Source organism: Lepisma saccharinum, chromosome 3 (assembly GCF_977018435.1).
Source record: "Lepisma saccharinum chromosome 3, izLepSacc3.1, whole genome shotgun sequence".
Taxonomy (NCBI): Eukaryota; Metazoa; Arthropoda; class Insecta; order Zygentoma; family Lepismatidae; genus Lepisma; species Lepisma saccharinum.
The window spans coordinates 74,889,044-74,908,013 of record NC_139231.1 but is presented as its reverse complement, the minus strand read 5'-3'; the positions used below and the strand labels follow the sequence as shown (position 1 = coordinate 74,908,013).

Here is an 18,970-nt window from a genome sequence, read left to right as displayed (position 1 = left end):
TTTATATGTATTCTTCTACACAAGCAATAGAATCTGCAAACAGGTTGCAAGAACAGTCCAATCAACACAAATGAAAAACGGAACAAACTAAAATTCATGCACTCAAAACCAAAATACACTTAATGAAAATTAAATTGACCTTATTTTTCTCAACAATAATCTTTTGATGTGCACAAGACTGTTTATTTACAATAACAACTTTCTTCATTAAAAAAATCTCTATTACCAGCAAGTACATTTTTATTATTATCTTTTGATGAGAGCACATATTTACTTGGTTGTAGTGGTTTTTCTTTGGGGGAGGGGGATATTGCCCTCATGTAACATGCCACAAATACAAGCAGTCAATTTCAGAACTTGATATTTTACAAGAAAATAGGGGTACAAAAAATAATATATTTAAAACAATTGCAGATTTTTAATTTTCTTGTTTTTCTACCTCCCTTGGTTAAATGCAACATTGAGGAGGCAAATGAATGAGGGAACAATCACAAAGTAAGAACCATGCCTTACCCAGGACCCATGGATTCGCAGCATATTATGCTAACCATTACACCACAGAGGGCAGCAAATAAACTGCAATTAAAGTGAAATACATTCCATTATATTTCTTGATACTAGTATCTTTTGGTAAAGCAGGCTTGGAAAATAGCTTAAAACTGAAGATCGTGCATAGATTTAAAAAACATACTTAATGTATGTAACATACTGTTACTATTCTTGTTTTGCTTGATGAATGGTTGTAGTTAGAACCAAACATTTATGTAAAAAAGTTACAAATAAGTGCGTCATATTTGTAGGGATATGGAATATTTTACTGAAATTGATAGAGTACAAGTAATCTCTTTATGTGACTGTTTGCCTCAGTACCTTGTACAGAGGCACCATGGAAATGTTTGAAATAGCAGCACAAGGAAGGACATTTATAAGTATCGATCCACCCCAGATAGAGGGATGAATAAATTTAAGAAGAAATTTCAGACAATAGTGAATATATTATCAAACAATATATATAAACAACAAACTGCTTTTGGACATTTTCTGCTTGGGGACACAACAGCATCATGGCTCTGATGGTACCTTTTAGTTTGAGCTAAAAACTACACAAATTGCAAGACGAAAGATTCATATGGAAGGCCACAGTTCGATATATATGAAGGATCAATAAATAGTATGATGTATCTAGTAGTGTCTCCAAATTTATAACTTATCAATAGATAGCAGGACTGCAACACTATAAGCAATAACTTGACACCCCCACCATAATTTCAGTGTTGATAAGCAGCTGTACAAAAAGGATATAGCCATACAAATAGTAGACATATGTATTGATCATTAGTTAGTATGGTTTAAGCTCTAGTCTCAGAGTGATTTTCTCAATGTTGAATTCACTGCTTCAGCAGTAGTCACTGACACTTGGAGAATGTCTATGAGGAGTACTGTATTGGTGTGAATAGTGTGATGGAAATCAAGATGGACATCCTGTGACTGTAGCACACAGTTTCTGATAGTTGAGACTGTAGCACACAGTTTCTGATATTTGATAACACCAATAATGTGACACATATGCAATATGTCTAGTGTGGTGGTAATTTCCCTTTGAGAGATCTGCCAATTTGCCATGATTTATCAACGGTCACTGCCTGAACTATTAGAAATTGTAAACTTTAAGGTGATCTGCCAAGGTGCGCAAGGTTATTTTACAAGACAGGATCAGGAGTTACCCCACAGAGATGTTGTCCTGTAGCATGAATGCAAGATGTTCAGTGAACTGTAGCTAACTATAGATCTACAGTGAATTGTTGTTATCTATAGATCTACTACATATTAACTGACACGTGAAGTGCCTTTAAGAGAGAATAAATTAGGCTTGAAAAAATTGCCCTATGCTAATGTGACTGAGTGGAAGTTAAAATAAAGAATGGAAACTGTAGAAACAGAAAAGATGATGTGGCAGTTTTCAGAAGATTAAAGGTAGGAAATTTGTTGGCAAAGCTATAATAAAAAGGGTAAAATCTGTTAGTGCAAGTGGTTGCAACAAAGAAAATGACAGGTAAGATCTCAATTCCTGCACTTCAAATTAAGTTTGAAAATAGCTTATAATTATAATTTCTAACAGCTATGGCAATTGTTGCAAAATATTTTGATGCATCTTGTAGTTAAGTTCTAGAAAATGGGGTGGGGAAACATTTCTCTTACTATTAATGAAACTCCTCCAACATTCACAGGAAATTATGTGGAAGGAGAGGCATTTTTACATTGGCCTAGGGGCAGTAAAACTTTAAATTCATCCCTGATCAAGGCTACATTAATATGTTTTGCATTTTTGCTCTCTCTCTCTCTCCCTCCCTCTCCTCTCTCTCTCTCTTATACAGTCACAAGCAACTACTTCAGTTTGATAAGGAACCAATCCTACTATATATAGAAAAAACAGGTGCGCTTACTAAAAAAAAATTCAGGGGGTTTGACAGGATCATAATTTTTATAAATGGTAATAAATAAATATATTAGTTTATATATTTATTTTAGTATATATTAGGAATTGTGATACACAGTATGAAACCATTTCCTTGTATTTCTGAAAAAGACCCTGCAGTTGTGTTGCAGCATGTCAGATGAGAGAAGAAAAAATATTTATTCTATAACCTTTGTTCTAGTGTGTGTCCTGGCCATGATGCTCTCTCACCAAATTTCTCTACAAGCTGAGTTACTACAGAAATATCTAATGTGGATATAAAATTATCCAATTCGAGGTTCATGTAGTTCTAGCAAAATCTTTAAACACATCGTCCAACCTTCTCTCCATCCCTTCCTAGGCAAAATCATTTTTTTTTTTACTCTGTATGAGAGTGAGTTTAAACTACAGCTCTACAGTTCTAATTACAACACAGCAAAGACAGCAGTTTACATAACACTTCTACTTCATCTGTCAGCAATAAATGGAGAGATTTAGTGTTTACATAATGTGATGTCGAAAGAAACGAACAAAGAATGCTAATTTGTCATGTTTTCTTATTTTTGCAGAAAAAAGAGATTTCTACACTACCGCTACTAATTCAAGGATATTTCAGGGGTGAACCTTCAGAACCTTCATTGTAAACGTATTTGCTTTCTTAAATAAGAACAGTTATGTTTTTTTATAACATGGCCACTGACTCAGTCTAGAATGTCAGGTTTGAGTCTTGATATCCCAAAAAGGGATACTTATGTGTAGATGATATTGATCAAATCTTCTAAATACATGATTTGAAATGTGATTTTATTGAGGAAAGGCATGAAGAATCAGAGGAATCTGTGGATCGGTACCCAAATATTTCAAATGCTATTCATAATTTTGTATCAAAACATTTCTAGCATGGTTATCAGCAGCATATTAAATCTGTACTAAGTTGGTCTGTGGGATACCCAAGTTGAATTTTAATCCGGTAGGGAATGGTTAAGGGCTTTGTGCTGGGATGAGATCAGATTGTAATTGTGGGATTCTAGAATGGGGGTCTTCTAGAAACTCTTCCGACGGTGAAGGTGACCCTCTAACCCCACCACTTTTTCAAGAACAACAAAGAAATCATCCTTTCCAGATGTGTGGGATCGATCAGATTTCACCATATCTTCTCATTCACTCATTCCTGGCAGTATTAAACTCCCCCAGGAGTCACTTGTAAAAGCACCACTATCATTTCTCCATAACATCAAGTTCTTCCTATCAATAATCCATGGAATCCAGCTATTTCCATCCTGAATACGGCCGGCCTCCGTGGCAGAATGGTTAGCACAACACGCTATGATGACAGAGGTCCCAGGTTCGGGCATGAGTATTCTTTGTCCCTTCATCAGTTTCATCATACTATCCTTCATCCTCGTCTTCATGATTAGCCAAAAGTGGCAGAAAAGCGAAGTAAAATAAACCAATTCAATCACTCAATCAACTATTCTGAATAGATTACTCATGTCCTTGATAAATGTATGAAAGCAGGTGACTGCAATGGCTTTGTTTCCCAAAATCAGAATACACAAATTATAGCTAACAAATGGACAGAATTATGTATACAGGCCATTTTAAATATATTGGATCCTGAATATTTATTGGCAACTTTGCTGATATTCCTACATGTGTTGAACTGAAGATAGGCGATGGTCTACAATGATTATGTAGCCAGGCAATTACACATCAAGATCCTTTTTATCTGATGAGTGTTTCCAATTTCCTTCAAATTTCATATTCCATCTTTCTGCCTCTTTCCATATCTATGTCTTTACACAGTGTGTTGTTATACAACATAGAAGGACTTTACACCACATAGGTGACATTTAATTTGAACAATTTTTATTGGCACATTACAATGATATGAGCAATAGACAAATGGGTCATTTTTATTCTGTATGCTTGCAACCTCTATACTTTGAGCTTTGTTATAAGTACTTTCATGTGCAGATAGATAATTGTGACTGGAAGATGAGATTAAAGTGGAATCTGAACCACTATGCACCTACACCAAGTATCAAACCTGGGTCCCCTTAATTACAAACACTTTCTACAATACAACAGAATCAAAGCAACGTTGTATGCATAATTGGACAGAAAAGAATAAACACAGCGTTTCTTACTCTTGCTGACAGGTAATGTTTGTGTAGTGTATATCTGTAGTCTGCTTTCTGAAATAAAATGTCAGTAGCAACCCTGAATCTGTGCTGATTGTTTGCATACATATAGGATAGAAAATGCACTTTATCAAGGGCTCGTACCATCAAAATTAAGTCTCAACAAGCAAAATGTTTGACACAATGTGCTTTACAGGCTGTGAAAGTTTGTTGTACACCACCACTCTGTATATCCAACTGGCATAATAAACAAACAGTAAATTATTATGATAAAGATACATCAAAATGTATATTTTCAGCTGTTTTTGATTTCCCAATACATATCAAATTCCTGGAATAACTGATCAATGATACCCTGTCCACTAAACAATAAACATAATTTTATATTTCCTTAATGTTTATAAGCTCCTGATGTTGATCAAATTATCCATCACCCTATAGTACATATATCTGTGTGTATAAATTATAATTCATTTTTATCATTTCCATACTTGAGCACTAAATGTTACGATTCAAATAGCTGGTAAATGAAAACCTAAAGAAATTAAATGAAGGCTGATTTACAGGGAGAAGGGTGATCTACAATAATTACAAGCTTCACAATTATCAATATAATTACCTTAAATTTCTATATGCATAATGAGACATCCTCTATAAAAACTTCCGAATCACTGGGTGTAGATCACATAATGTGTCATTTACCTAAAAATGTCAAAAAAAATGTTTATTTACTCAAAGAAAAACAATGGAACTTTACTAAACGCACTAAAAAAAATCGTAACTTTGAGCAGGCAAAATGTAGCCTGTAAAATAACTTTTAAACTGACACTTTGGACAATACTTTTATCTTTTACGAAACACCACTCACATAACCAAATACAAGTCCTTCAAAAGTATCACGTACACATGAAATTCACATTGGAAGAAGTGCATCTATTGTAGATTAAACATGGCAAATACTACAACTGACACTATCATTGTAACAAAAGGTTCAAATTATTCTTGTTCAACATGCAACATGCATTCACACAAACAAAATTACCATAAAAGCTATTATTCAATTTCCTTTAATTGGCTATATGGTAGCCATCATTCCATAAATAAAACAATAGAATAAATCCAAATGATACAACAAAAAGTCTTATGGAACATAACAATTACAGCAGATACTTTAATTACCTCTTACAAGGTTTACATTTGAAAAATGGCTGCCTTGAGAAACCGTTATGGGAGAGGGGAAATATGCAGGACATATTTTAAAAAAAGTAATAACATTACTCATATGCCATTTTTACAAAAGTTTAAATCTGCAACATTTACAGCGTATTTCGGTAAGAATTTGCAAATCTTGTTGTGTTTGGAAACAAAAATCATTAAACGTGTGTTAGATACAGTTCATGACGAACAATTCAACAAACAAAATTGGTAATAAAATAAGGAATAAGTATATAACAAGGGAAATAAATTGTTAGGGATATAGTAGGGCTGAGGTGATACCGATGTTGATGAATCGGTATTGTCTGAAACCAGTGGTATGAGTGTAAGAAAGTATCGGTTGGAATTCAATTCGAAGTTTCATTTTTGTTTTCTACCAATTTTGTGTGACAAATTGGACTTCGTGATTATGTAACATATTTTTACATGTAATTCTTGAATATTTTAAAGCAAAATCCTTCGTGAATTGGTGCACATAATTGGAGTGAAATGCTCACACACTAATATTAATTAATACTTTAAACAACTTTTAATTGTTGCAAGTTTCAAGCACTAGTATTATTGGATATTGGCAAACTCTACGCCAAGACCAACCACAGCGGGAGTGTCGCAGAGCTCTATTTTATCACCCTTACTGTATGCATTATACACAGCAGATATGCCAACTAATAGGAACACCACAGTCACAGTATATGCAGATGACACTGCAGTTTTTACAGCAAGTACTAATCTCAGATACTGTGACACACTAATGCAACGATATCCAGAGATATATGAACAATGGACAACTTGCTGTCGGATCCGTGTATACGTGGAGAAAAACTCAGTCGTTATTTTTACAAGACGACAACCACAATTCCAACTAAGCCTTCATGGCAACAGGATTCTTTCTGCCTGCGCAACGAGTCAGCTACATGGGAGTCCTCTTCGACAGAAGCATGACCTTTGGAGATCACATCAAGGACCTTGCTGATAGAGAGAACAAAATGCATCAGACAACTTTATCCCATTCTGAAGACATCAGCTCTCACACGGAAGAATAGACTTTACAGGGTGCTCATTTGGACACTGATCACCTATGCATATATAATCTGGATGCATAGTGCTCAGTCTCATTGAAAATACTTCAGGTTTTACAAAACAAGACTTTGAGGATCATTACTGCGGCAGACAGATATACTCCAAACCTTGAAATTAGAGATGCTATAGGAGAGCAAACACATTTAGACTTCATGCATCGAATCACAGTAGTTTTAGGCACTTCAGCCACACAATCCCAATCCGACCATTAGTGAAACTGGATTGCAAAATCCACAGCGACACATATATAAGATGCCAAGGACAACTAATCAAAGAATATCTAAAAGTATCTTAGAACTTCTACACCTTATCCTGCCATGAGGGGGGAAAACAAGGAAATAAGTAAAATTCCAAAGGTCTAATTATAAAATTGCTGCAATCTACTAACTTCCTCAACTGATCTGTAAAAATCAAGTTTCTACAGAATTTGTTATATCTCATTTTTTTGAATTTGTATCGAAATCCATATGCTCTTTCTACTTCTTTCGGTTAATTGTGAAGATGAGAATGGATACCAAATTGATGACAACTAAGACACAGACAGATATGTACAAGGTTTTATCTGGATTTTGTACCTAAAAGATTCCTGGCTATGCTTTCATGTAAGTGGTCTTGACTTCGATTCCTTATTGATCTATATTTTCAGTCTTCAACTAGCTTGTGAAAACAATTTTGCAGAACATTTTGAATAAGCATAAGTCTCATTCAACGGCTGTCGAAGTGAACACATTAAATATGAGAGTGCCAAACTCCACTACCCATGGAGCTACTTCCCACGTGGTGAGCTACGAATAGATTAAATTTTACTGACAATTTCTTTGTTCATGTTAACTATTAAAATGTATTGAAATTATTAATTTTTATAAGGCAGATGGACAGGACAATTGAAATCATTTGTGTCATGTTAAGCTAGTATTTGCAGGGTCATTAACTAGAAAATTTTAGATCTTCACATTTATTTGTTATTGACTAATCACTTTAGGTTGTCATCTCTCATGGACTGAGACCAACTGAGTGAATTTATGTTTCATTGAGCTGCTGTCTACCAATCCACGAAAGTTGATCTTTATAGTTCTGGCAATTACTGGTAGTTGAAATGGATGGACACCACTTTTTCATTTTCAGATTTGCTTATTAGCACCATTATAACTTGCGATATATCATCCATATTAGCTAAAATTTAACAGACATTAAAATTCGCCTAATATAGAGAAAAAGGTAGATTACTTCCACTTCTTTACCACTGTGCACGTGTTTTGTTGAAAAATACAATTTTTATCCCATTTGATACACCAACTCCTCAACTGAAAATAAATCTGTAGTTTTGACTCTTCAACTGACAAATATGGTTTACAGATGAGACAGCACAAGAAAAAAAATTAGTAGGGAGGCAGAAATGAGGGGTGGGGACATGGGAATAGTTTTTTTTTGGGGGGGCAGTCATATTTGGAGTAAAATTTATCTACTTTCTCTTATTGCCTGGAGGGAGTGGACGGGCTGAACAGTGTGTGTGTGTGGGGGGGGGGGGGGGGCAGAGACAGTTCAGAGACATAATCTAAAATGTCACCACACAATGCAAGATTGGTAAATGGCATTGATATTCAAGTAGTTGAATCTGCTTATGAGCTAAAAATTATTTCTTGTCAGTCTATCTCTAAAGTGTGAACTGATTTATCGTATCGACAAAGTTTAAGTTCACTTTATGCTTAGATAGGTTAATCAGGACTGGGAGCACAGTTCAAAACTGGATCTGAACTACTTTGCAATGTGCTTCCCTGGGAATTGAACTCAGCTAGGACATATTCAGTATGAGACATTAGCAACTACTCAACTGGGGAGCCATGTAACTGAGCTACATGAACTTGACTTATTCAGTGTGTTGAGGTTCAAGATATGAACTACTGCCTTCCATTCCATTCTGGCACTTACTTGATTATATTGGAGTGCTTATAATTTCCTCTTTAACCTTTTCCAGACGAGCGATGGACTCCATCGTACAACTACTGTCCAATGAGACGGGCGACTGGCACAGCTCATCGTTCATTATAAAATTCTATTGTGAATGAACCACTGGCTATAATCAAACTGCCTCTCTTGTGCACGTGTGTTGCAACCACCACTCTAGATGTATTTTCTTTGTTGCTGAATTTTACGTTGAATTACAATGCACTTTTGTTTATACTCTTGAGAATAGCACATTGTGGAAATTTTTTATTGAGGATTCCGCTTAGGATTTTACATTTATTGACGATTTCCATCTCAAGTAGTAGTTTCTTTATTATTTTTCATTATTTCTATATTATGTATTGAAAATATGTTTTCAGTAACTTTAATTTTATTTACTTTCAAAAAATTGTTACAAAAAACATAATGATTGATTGATTTTGTGTTTTAAGTCCACTTTATTCACAGTAAGGCTAATCAGGACTGGATCTAGAGTTTAAAGTGGAATCCGAACCACAATGTGCCTCCACCGGGTATCGAACTCAGGACCCCTTGATTACTGCACCATTGGGGAGGCCCTACAAAAAAACATACATGAGAGAAAATTTATGTTATATATCAATTGGGAAGCTACTTGAAAAAAAAAGTAGCAGGCTCCAGAAAACAGTGGCAATGGGACTCAACGCATTGACCACACATTATCCAATGAAAAACTGTTGGGCAGGTACAATCATCTCCTACAACACTGCCGATTTCTCTTGGGACACACTAGCTTTATATCTGTCACCACTGTGGGTAACACATATAGTAAGTAGGCTTTGTATGATTATGAATGTGTTTTTATATCTTCTTGTCCTGTTCAAGTCTCCCAAATGTAACTTGCACATATTTACCTTCATCTTATAATGCTCTCTACATTTATCTTATGTGATGTCAAGTTCCCTACCGTAAATACAGTTTTTCAGATGAAAACAACCAAACATTAAGACCACTCAAATGGTATTCATAAGGTTAAATGTTGACATGAATTTTTAGAAGCAAGGACAACTGCCCAGGTAAACTACAAAGAAAAATATTCTCTTACATACAACTTGCTTCCTGTAAACATTATTTCATTCATACCTTGAAACATGAAAAAATAAATATGCTGACCAAAACAGTAATTTATTTTATTAAAAACATAAACTAAACGTAATGTTTCAATCTTCTAGCAAGGTCTTCTTCAGACTCTGTATCAAGTACAAAAGTAACAAGATACAAAAACAGGGCATTATATATACACACAAATATTACTCCCTCCAGACTATTAGAAAGTTGTTCTGGCCTTGTCAATTATACTTTCACCTAAAAGGCTAACATATTTACTTCCATATAGAATGTGGTTGGGCTTTATATCTCATGCTCTTTTTCCTTCATTTTTCTTCCTTCTCCTCTCCTCTTTCTAATACCTTCTTCCATTCTTTGTTTAACTTCAGTCCCCCATTCCAGTTCATTGTGTCTTCTTCACCTTTCTTCTCTATTTCCTTGGATTCCTTCAATTTTCTTACTAGCATTCTCTTCTCCCTTCCTATCTGCTTAGCCTCATCTCTATATGGAATATGGAAGTAAATATGTTTAGCCTTTTAGGTGAAAGTACAGTTGACAAGGGAAAGCCACCTGCTAGAAAGTTCCAGAACAACTTTCTAATAGTCTGGAGGGAGTAATGTTTGTGTATATATAATACCCTGTTTTTGTATCTTGTTACTTTTGTACTTGATACGGAGTCTGAAGAAGACCTTGCTAGAAGGTTGAAACGTTACGTTTAGTTTATGTTTTTAATAAAATAAATTACTGCCTTGGTCAGCATATTTATTTTTTCATAATCATGGAAACAAGGCTTAATGGTGTTACCTTGAAACAGTAGTTTCAAAATCTATGTACAGCTAAGGATTTCACAGAAGAGTCAGAGAAAACATCAGGGAGATCACTGTAGTATACTGTAAATCTAATGGTGTGGCAATCATTTCAATACTTTTTAATTGCCCTATATTTTGCTAAATGAAACTTCAGGCAACAAACAATTAACCCATAGGTAGTGAATTGCAGTCAATATTATACATATAGTTTCTTTGCATTATTATTATTATTTCTACAATATGGGTGACTGGTAACGGATCAATGCTTGAAGCTTTAAGGAAGAATGAGCTGCAACAAAAGTACATGCAAAACTTGTGCTACTTTAGTCACCTCCAATCATCGACATTCAGACTGTGGAAGGCAAGAACTCATTTACACCAAAGGCTACCTGCACGACCCCTAATTTAATCTATATTCTGACCTGCCGTCATTGCAAAGTCTTTTTGTGTGGGAGACCTGCTTGATCTCTTCTTGAACAATCACAGATCAACCTCAAATGCTCAAAGATCTGAATTAGTAGCATCTGTCCATACCACACAACATACACACTTCAATGAATGTTTCAATGGAGCATATTCTGTCTCCAACACTGGCGATACTAAGACTATGTTAAGAACAAGCCTGCTTAATATGAACGAGTGCCCAAAATCGATCCTGGCATTAATAAAAAGTAATCCCCTTTCATTTTCTTATTCCGGTTTTTAAGTAGCTTAGTACACATTTAGATATCTAAATTTTCCACAGCCACTAAATTCAAATTGTTTTGGTTTGCGAGGATGTTTGTACATCATGGAATAGGTGCTTCTCTGTGTGTGTGTTATGCAAGAAGTCTCTCAAGCCTGCCAAAATGTAAGATCCTTTTTCAAATGGGGGGAAATAAGTGTCTTAATGAGTTACTCTTTGTCATTTATTATACCTCATGCTTTTTCTCCCCTTTCCTTGGGGCATTTATAATCAAAATTGAATAAAACAAGAAACACTCACCAAAATAAATGTTAGTTATATTTTACAATGTGGCTGCAAAATATTGACTATTTTATTTCTGGTGTTTCCTTATGTACATAAAAATGGAAGACAACAGTCAAAAATTACCACATAAAATGAAAATTTTCACACCAGTGAAAATGTGACCAGGCTACGAAATAGAAATTGTCATTTTGCATTTTGCAGTTTCCTTGAATTTTGGTTTCCCCGTCATCAGACTCCTTTCACTTTCTGTGCATATTTTATTCGTGTTATTATGCCATATTAAAATGTTTAATGTCATGTGACAATAGTTACTGATATTAGTATGCTCCCTGAACCTTTTACAAATTCTCAACTTCCACTAATGTATAACTTAGGCTGAATATCAGTCTATAAAAATTGATCTGGATTTGCAAAATGAAATAAAGCAACAGCAAGACACAAAACAAAATAAAACAATTGCATTACGTACGAAATTAGACAATTATACATATATGTAAAAAGCAACTTACCAAAAGGCTGAAATGATCTTCATAGCTTGCTTAAAGCCATCAACATTACGTTCCTTATATATTGCATGGATCACGCACTTGGTTTTCAATTGTTCATGTGTGTCACATGGCAACTTTCTAACGCATCATATAAAATAATTCCTAGGTGCAACATGTATACTTGACCTATTCAGTACAACAGACCACACAGCACTAGATTATGTATAAATAAATGTGAGAGTTGAAACAACTCGTAACAACTCAAAACTGTTGAACTGTTTATATCACAGAGCAATATCCAGCTGGAAATACATACACTCTTATCATCCTCAAAGCACTTGTAAATTTCCTTTTCCTGGTTAAAAATTCTCTACCTTGTACAGCTTTGTATTTTTTAAACATAAAACACTACTACTATTTTTGTCGAAAATCTTAAATTAGCACAACTACACAGATTGGATTTACATGAGCTGTATGATGTAACTTATAAAACAAAATCCATGTTTCGGCGCTAATTCCATACACCATTAGAGGATGGTATTTACACTAGTTAAAAGACCATGGTTTCTTCTGCTCTGCAGTGTAAAATTTTAAAGAAATTCTCTGGTGAGTTACCACTTCAAATGCCTTTCCACTCAAACAAGTTTACAAATGAAGAAAGATTGTCAGTTTGACACTTTCCTAACAGACTTACCTCAACAGGACCAAGCACAGAGAATAATGACACTTGAGTGATTTAAGAAGTGAATACAATGTGATGAGAAACAATCAAGTTATGACATAAAATGGATTATCAATGTGCTACCTGCAGCATGACAATGACATGTCACTTGAAACAAACCAATTTCGCACTGCAGTAACATCATACGCTGCATAAGCCAATATACTTATGAAATTTCCTGATTGTTTAGGATCTCGCAAACCCGAACATAATTTCCCAAATTCAGGAACAGGATAGGGGAGTATTTTTCCCAATCCAATTTGGGATCTCATACATCACACATCTGTACTTGCAGCTGTCAAGTGTTTCAAGTATCACAAGATCATTGTTCGAGTGACTCTCATCTGATTGGAGGACTGGAAAGGAGGCGATGAGCAGAAGTTTCTTGGGAGTACAAGATATGACACACAGGTGATTGCGTTGACTGCACATGCAACTACAAGATTATCTATGTACTTCTTCAGCACAAGAAAATTTGTGTACATCAACAGAAAACAGGCAAATGTGTAATTTAGCATTTACTAATGATAAAAACAATGATCTCACTGGAGTAATACTCTTAAGCAAACTTGTAGCAAAATACAGAATATGAATTCCTAGCCTCAACATGCACTTATGAATACAATCAAGTCTTTGCTGTAAATGTGTGACTATGCATTTTGCTTCACACCATCACTTCTATACTCAGGGCAATTGTTGTGGGTCTAAATGCAGTATTATCAAATTACAATGTATGTCAATAGGAATGACCATAATACCGGTAATATTGTGTCAGATATCACAATGAACTGGACAAGCTCACACTCCTTATGCAATCAGCCTTACCTCTACTTTTAAAATCCATTACATGTAAAAATTAAAACAAAAAAACACTCAAATTGTACTAGCTAATAGAAGTAGCCTCAGCACTCTGCAACTTTTCAATAAATTATTAATAATACTATATTCTCCACAGCACGTTAAGTAGTTGCGATGGTACTAGAATTTGAATTCCCAGCATTATGATAGAAAATTTTAGCCATTTTGTACACCAAATGAAAACATGAGAAGGCACTTCAATTTTTAATAGGAGAGAAAGTCATTATGTAAATAGTTATGGAATAGCTATAATGATAGTAATTTTGAACATCTTGGTAGATGGCAATAGAACCCAACTTGATAAACCAGATAGTTAGCAGATGTAATGCACAGATTAATATTGAAAATGGCAGCCGTGCTCATAAAGAAATGCTTCCTGTTTACTGTGGGAAGTGTTTGATGCATAAAGCAGTACACAATTAAGTTGATGAATTCTTTACAGAAAGCTCAAAGGTTATCGACAAACACTGACCAGGGTCATCCTGTGCAGATTGCAATGGAAATAAATACGCAGACAAGATGATTTGAGCTGTCTGGTAAGTTCAGCCTACAGCATAGTACACTTTTGTTTGATTTACAAAAAGAGTACTCTTGATGGACAAGATAAGATGTTAAAAGAGATTGTACATGTCCATTTGGCTGACAAGGCATACCAGAGACTTTTTAAGAAGATATCAGACTAGGGTCACAAGCAACACGACTACAAACTACACACACCAGAATAGAAACTATCTCCTTTAATCTGTAAAAAAGTTGCCAACAGACTGGAGAAAACAGGCCAGTCCTGAGTGACACCCAAATGACAGGCATTATGTACAGCTTACTGTGCCAATCCAGTATAAAAGGTTGCATTTCTTACTAAAGGTTAATTTCCAAGTGACAAGTGTCATTTGTGGTTTTGTTGTCCCTTGTGCATCAGGCATCTGGGTTCTGGAAACGCAATGGGATGAATGGATGAATGCACGAACATCAGAGGGATTGCATTGAGAAATACAAGGATATATAAATGCAATAATAAGTAGTTTTCGGGGTTTGTATCTTGTTTTAAGACAATTCCATGAAAATGGAAAACAAAATGCGAAATACTCAGAAAAGTCAGTCATGTTGTGTACAACTATGCAAGGTTTGTCTGGTTTCGAAAGCCAGAATAGCAGCCTGCAATAGGATTGCATTTGCTGAGTACGCATCAACCAATTGAAAGCCATGGACCTCAGCGGCCTGTTGGACCTTGGGTTCTAGTTTTAGTTTTATAATGTTTGTATGAAACCATGTGAGATTTACACTTATATGGAAATATGTGCATACATTTTTTACTACTGTAATATCAGCAGAAAAGCAATGTCTATAATATAAAATTGTTACGTCCAAAACATTTTAATTGTATTGTCCAATTTTTAAAGCTTAGCTTCTTATCAGTTTGTGTATCAGAAGTTTTCTTGTCTTCCTGTTCATCTCACAGAAATACGACAGTTATTAGGTGAAGGCCTTTCTTTTCTTAGGTCTGCAACAGTATAATTATTAGTATGTATATAAAAATAAGTGCAGCCTAATGTCACACAGGCCTTCCCCCCTCTAATTAGGTTTCATTCACCAAAAAGAAAAAAAAACTTGCTCCAAGAAACAAATCCTGAACCTTGCACATAATTATTCAATTTTGTTTGCAACTTTTGCTTGTGTGTTCAATTTTATGTAGTTTTGTCATTTTCAACAATTGGATGGCAAATAGGGAATACTACTTATATTCGAATGTCAATACTAACTTTATACAGTAAAATAAAAAAAAACATATGATTAGAGAACACACAAGGTCCAAGTTTCAAAACATTAATATGCAAGTATGGATTGTCCCTTAGTATTTATTTTATAGTCATTTGTGCCTTATTTACTGACTTCTCCTCATAGTTTATTCAAACAACAATTGTTACAATGAATAAATTCCCTCGGGCTATCGACCAGGTCAATTTTGGAAAAGTTTCCGAGCTTTTGAAAGCTAATGTCACTCTCATCTTCAGGGTAGAAGTGTAGTGCAGTGCTGAGCATCAACCCAGTTTATATGTATCTGCATGTGACTGTTTCGGTGTCGATGGCAGACCAACCGGGAGCTGTGTCTGCTGCGTTCCTGATGCCAGCTATCACTGCCTGAGCTGCATCCAGTTCGAGCCCTGTGTTGCGATTCAGATTCTGCTTTTCCCCATGGATGGCTATTGCTTCTTTGATAATTCTGTCCTAATACTGCGTAATAGTTGATCAAACTATTAGAACAGAATTATCAAATTAGCAATAGTCATCCAATGGGGAAAAGCAGAATCTGAATCGTGACACAGGGCTCGAACTGTATCCAGCTTGGCTAGCGATAGTCAGCTGGCAGTAGGAATGCAGCAGACACGACTTCCCGTTGGTCCGCCATCGACACTAGAAACAGTCACATGCAGATACATATAAACTGGGTTAATGCTCAGCACTGCACTGCACTTCTACCCTGAAGATGAGAGTGACTTTAACTCTCGAAAGCTTGGAAACTTTTCCAGGATAGACAGAGAGAATTTATTCATCATTCGTCGCCAGGAAAGCTTCAAGACTTACTTCAATTGTTACAATGTTCTGAAAATTTTAACGCTCCAACTACATGCACAAAAGATAGCCACCTTTGTTGCTATGGCAGGCTACCTTTTTCATTTTTAAAATAATTGATTTATAAGTTCATATGTTTTGAAAGTGGAATTATATCCCTATTTGCAAGAAAGTGTACATGAGAATATAAAGATGAATGGCAAGATCAAAGGGCAGAGTCATAAAATTGTCTGAAACAATCGACGATAGCCTAGCATATTCTCAAAATAACTTGGAAAGAACTGAAATTCTGTTCTACTTGTATCTCGTGAAATCTTGAAGAAAAGCTTTAAATACGTAGAAGTAGCTCACATGGAATGCTGCAAATGTGTACAATTCTCTGGACACATATATTTTCTGCTTAAATGCTTGCAGAGTGTCAATGTAGTTACATTCAAAGTAGAATTAATTAAAACTATACTTTTTCTTTGTAGTGACTAAACTTTTTGTTACTCAAAGTTTTGACACAATTTCACATGTCTCTTTTTCAAGAGTTAAATGAAGCATGACTAGTCATTAGTCCTTCGGTTCTTTGCTTTTAATTCTTCACGTAACTCTTTAAAACAACACATGTGAAACAGTTTCAAAATGTTGAATAATAAAAAGTTTAGTCCTTTACATTTCATTCTTTACTCTTTTAACTCTTAGAAAGACTCTACAAAAAAAATTGTTTCAATTAGTGCTACAATACTTTTATGTTGAACTTGCATATATTTTTGTTTCCAGTATGGCTGACAATTACAATATGGATAAACAAAAGTATTTGTTTAAAAACTTTAGTGTACAGTGAGATCCATATAATATATCATACAAATTGTCCATCATTATGTTCATTCACAGTTTTAAGCAATACAAAGCTCACAAACAAAACATCAGCAAAGCAACTCTGCACCAGTATCAGAACAATTTCTTGTCTAAAAAAACATACAATGCAATAGAAAAAATGAAAATAGCAATGGACAATTTGTCCTATATTACATTATGTATATGCACTGTACTATGGGGCCACACAGTATACTAAGTAGGACATATTTTGAGGCTTTTTTTAAGCTACAGAGATCTATTCCAGCTGACTTACCTCTAGTGATATTACAAAAATTAACCAATCCTACTTCATTATGGATATAACATTTAATAATAAATATAGCCTGCAATGTAATGGTCCAAAAATAATGAACATTTAATGGCAAACTACCATTATAAACAGTACCTTATGGTGCATAACTAAAAATTAATGTACCTGATGATTTTCTTTAAAAAATGTAACAAATGGTGATAAAAAAATAAGTTTCTTATATCTATAACAACAAAAGTTATGGACTGATATATCTACAAGTGTAATAAATATCCCATAATCACTGCGAATTTAAATAAAAAAGAAAGTTTGGGAACATGGAAAAATGAGTGGGATTATGGAATTTTGTCTTCAAAGTTATCTGTAAAGATAATTCCTTTAAACATAATATCTACTAATCACATCCTAATTTTCAAATAAACAATAAATTTGATCTAAAATGACTATGAGAGACTCAATGAACAGTAAGAATTTATGAGCTGAGGAGTTTTAACCTGAGACCCAGGGTTTCTGTAATCCACTAGCAACTAAGCTACCATGCCAACCAGTCCTTCTCCACAACTTAGATATATTTGTGTGTAACAAACACAAATGCACTATAATACCATGCTATACGTAAAACATATATATTTTTTGCACCATATTTATGCTTGTATAGCTGTTGATTCTTAAAAACTCTTTACTTAGTCATATTTATTTTTAAAACACACAATTTTTCATTAATGCTACATATCAACTACTGGTACAATGAATGTCTTCATTTGTGTACTATCAACATTTACTATTTGTTACTTGCCTCCTCAATGTCCTTGCCATCCTCACTTGAGTCTTCAGTGCCAGATGAAGTGCATGTTTCACCAAACAGAAGTAATGGTGGACAAAATGTTAACCACCATTTCAAACTTTTTGTTCTATCCAGTACAGTTATAGTGGTACGTGGGAGCCTCAAAATTTGTAACATCGCCATATTTAATGATACATATATTTCTGATTTACCCTTGAGCAAGATATAACAAATCCAAAATCCTTGACTATTTCTATTTCTCTTAAACTTTATTTATAGGACCCCTACTTAGGTTGGAAATTAGCAATTAAGAAAATAAATATTTATTGAATGCAAAACCCCTACAAAAAGGCCAGTTAAGATGAAAACTGAAGTTTTATCTATAAGGCTTCGATTCACATCAATGCTCAAGCACTCAGGTCACTGTCCCCTAACACTCCGATCACGGTCAGGGGGTATCCACACTAGCGATCAAGCTTCGCTCCCGTCAAGGTAAGATCAACGTGAGTCTGGTGTTGGTTTCTTCACAGAGTACACCGATTTTTCTGTTTAAAAAGCCTGCCGATTGTGCTAAGTACATTGTTTAAGAGATTTTCAATGACGGACTTGTCTGTTACAGAACTGGCATTAATTAGAAGAAAGTGAATTGTGAAAACGGGGATTGATTGATATGGTTGATTTACTTCCCTTTTCTGCCAGTTTTGACTAATTGCAAGGATGAGGATGCATTA

At 34.8% G+C, this 18,970-nt stretch overlaps 1 protein-coding gene across 4 annotated transcripts in view; it reads right to left on the bottom strand.

Moving 5' to 3' along the window:
• Positions 1–18,970, bottom strand: part of alph (protein phosphatase alphabet) — a 100,438-nt gene that overhangs the window by 23,838 nt on the left and 57,630 nt on the right. The window contains exon 6 of one of the 4 annotated variants that reach the window (XM_083118820.1): positions 5,219–5,301. The exons of the other annotated variants lie outside the window; for them this stretch is intronic. Coding sequence (XP_082974946.1) covers positions 5,251–5,301 — 51 coding nt within the window. The 3' untranslated portion in view covers positions 5,219–5,250. The remainder of the gene's footprint in view (positions 1–5,218; positions 5,302–18,970) is intronic. 4 annotated transcript variants of the gene reach the window in all.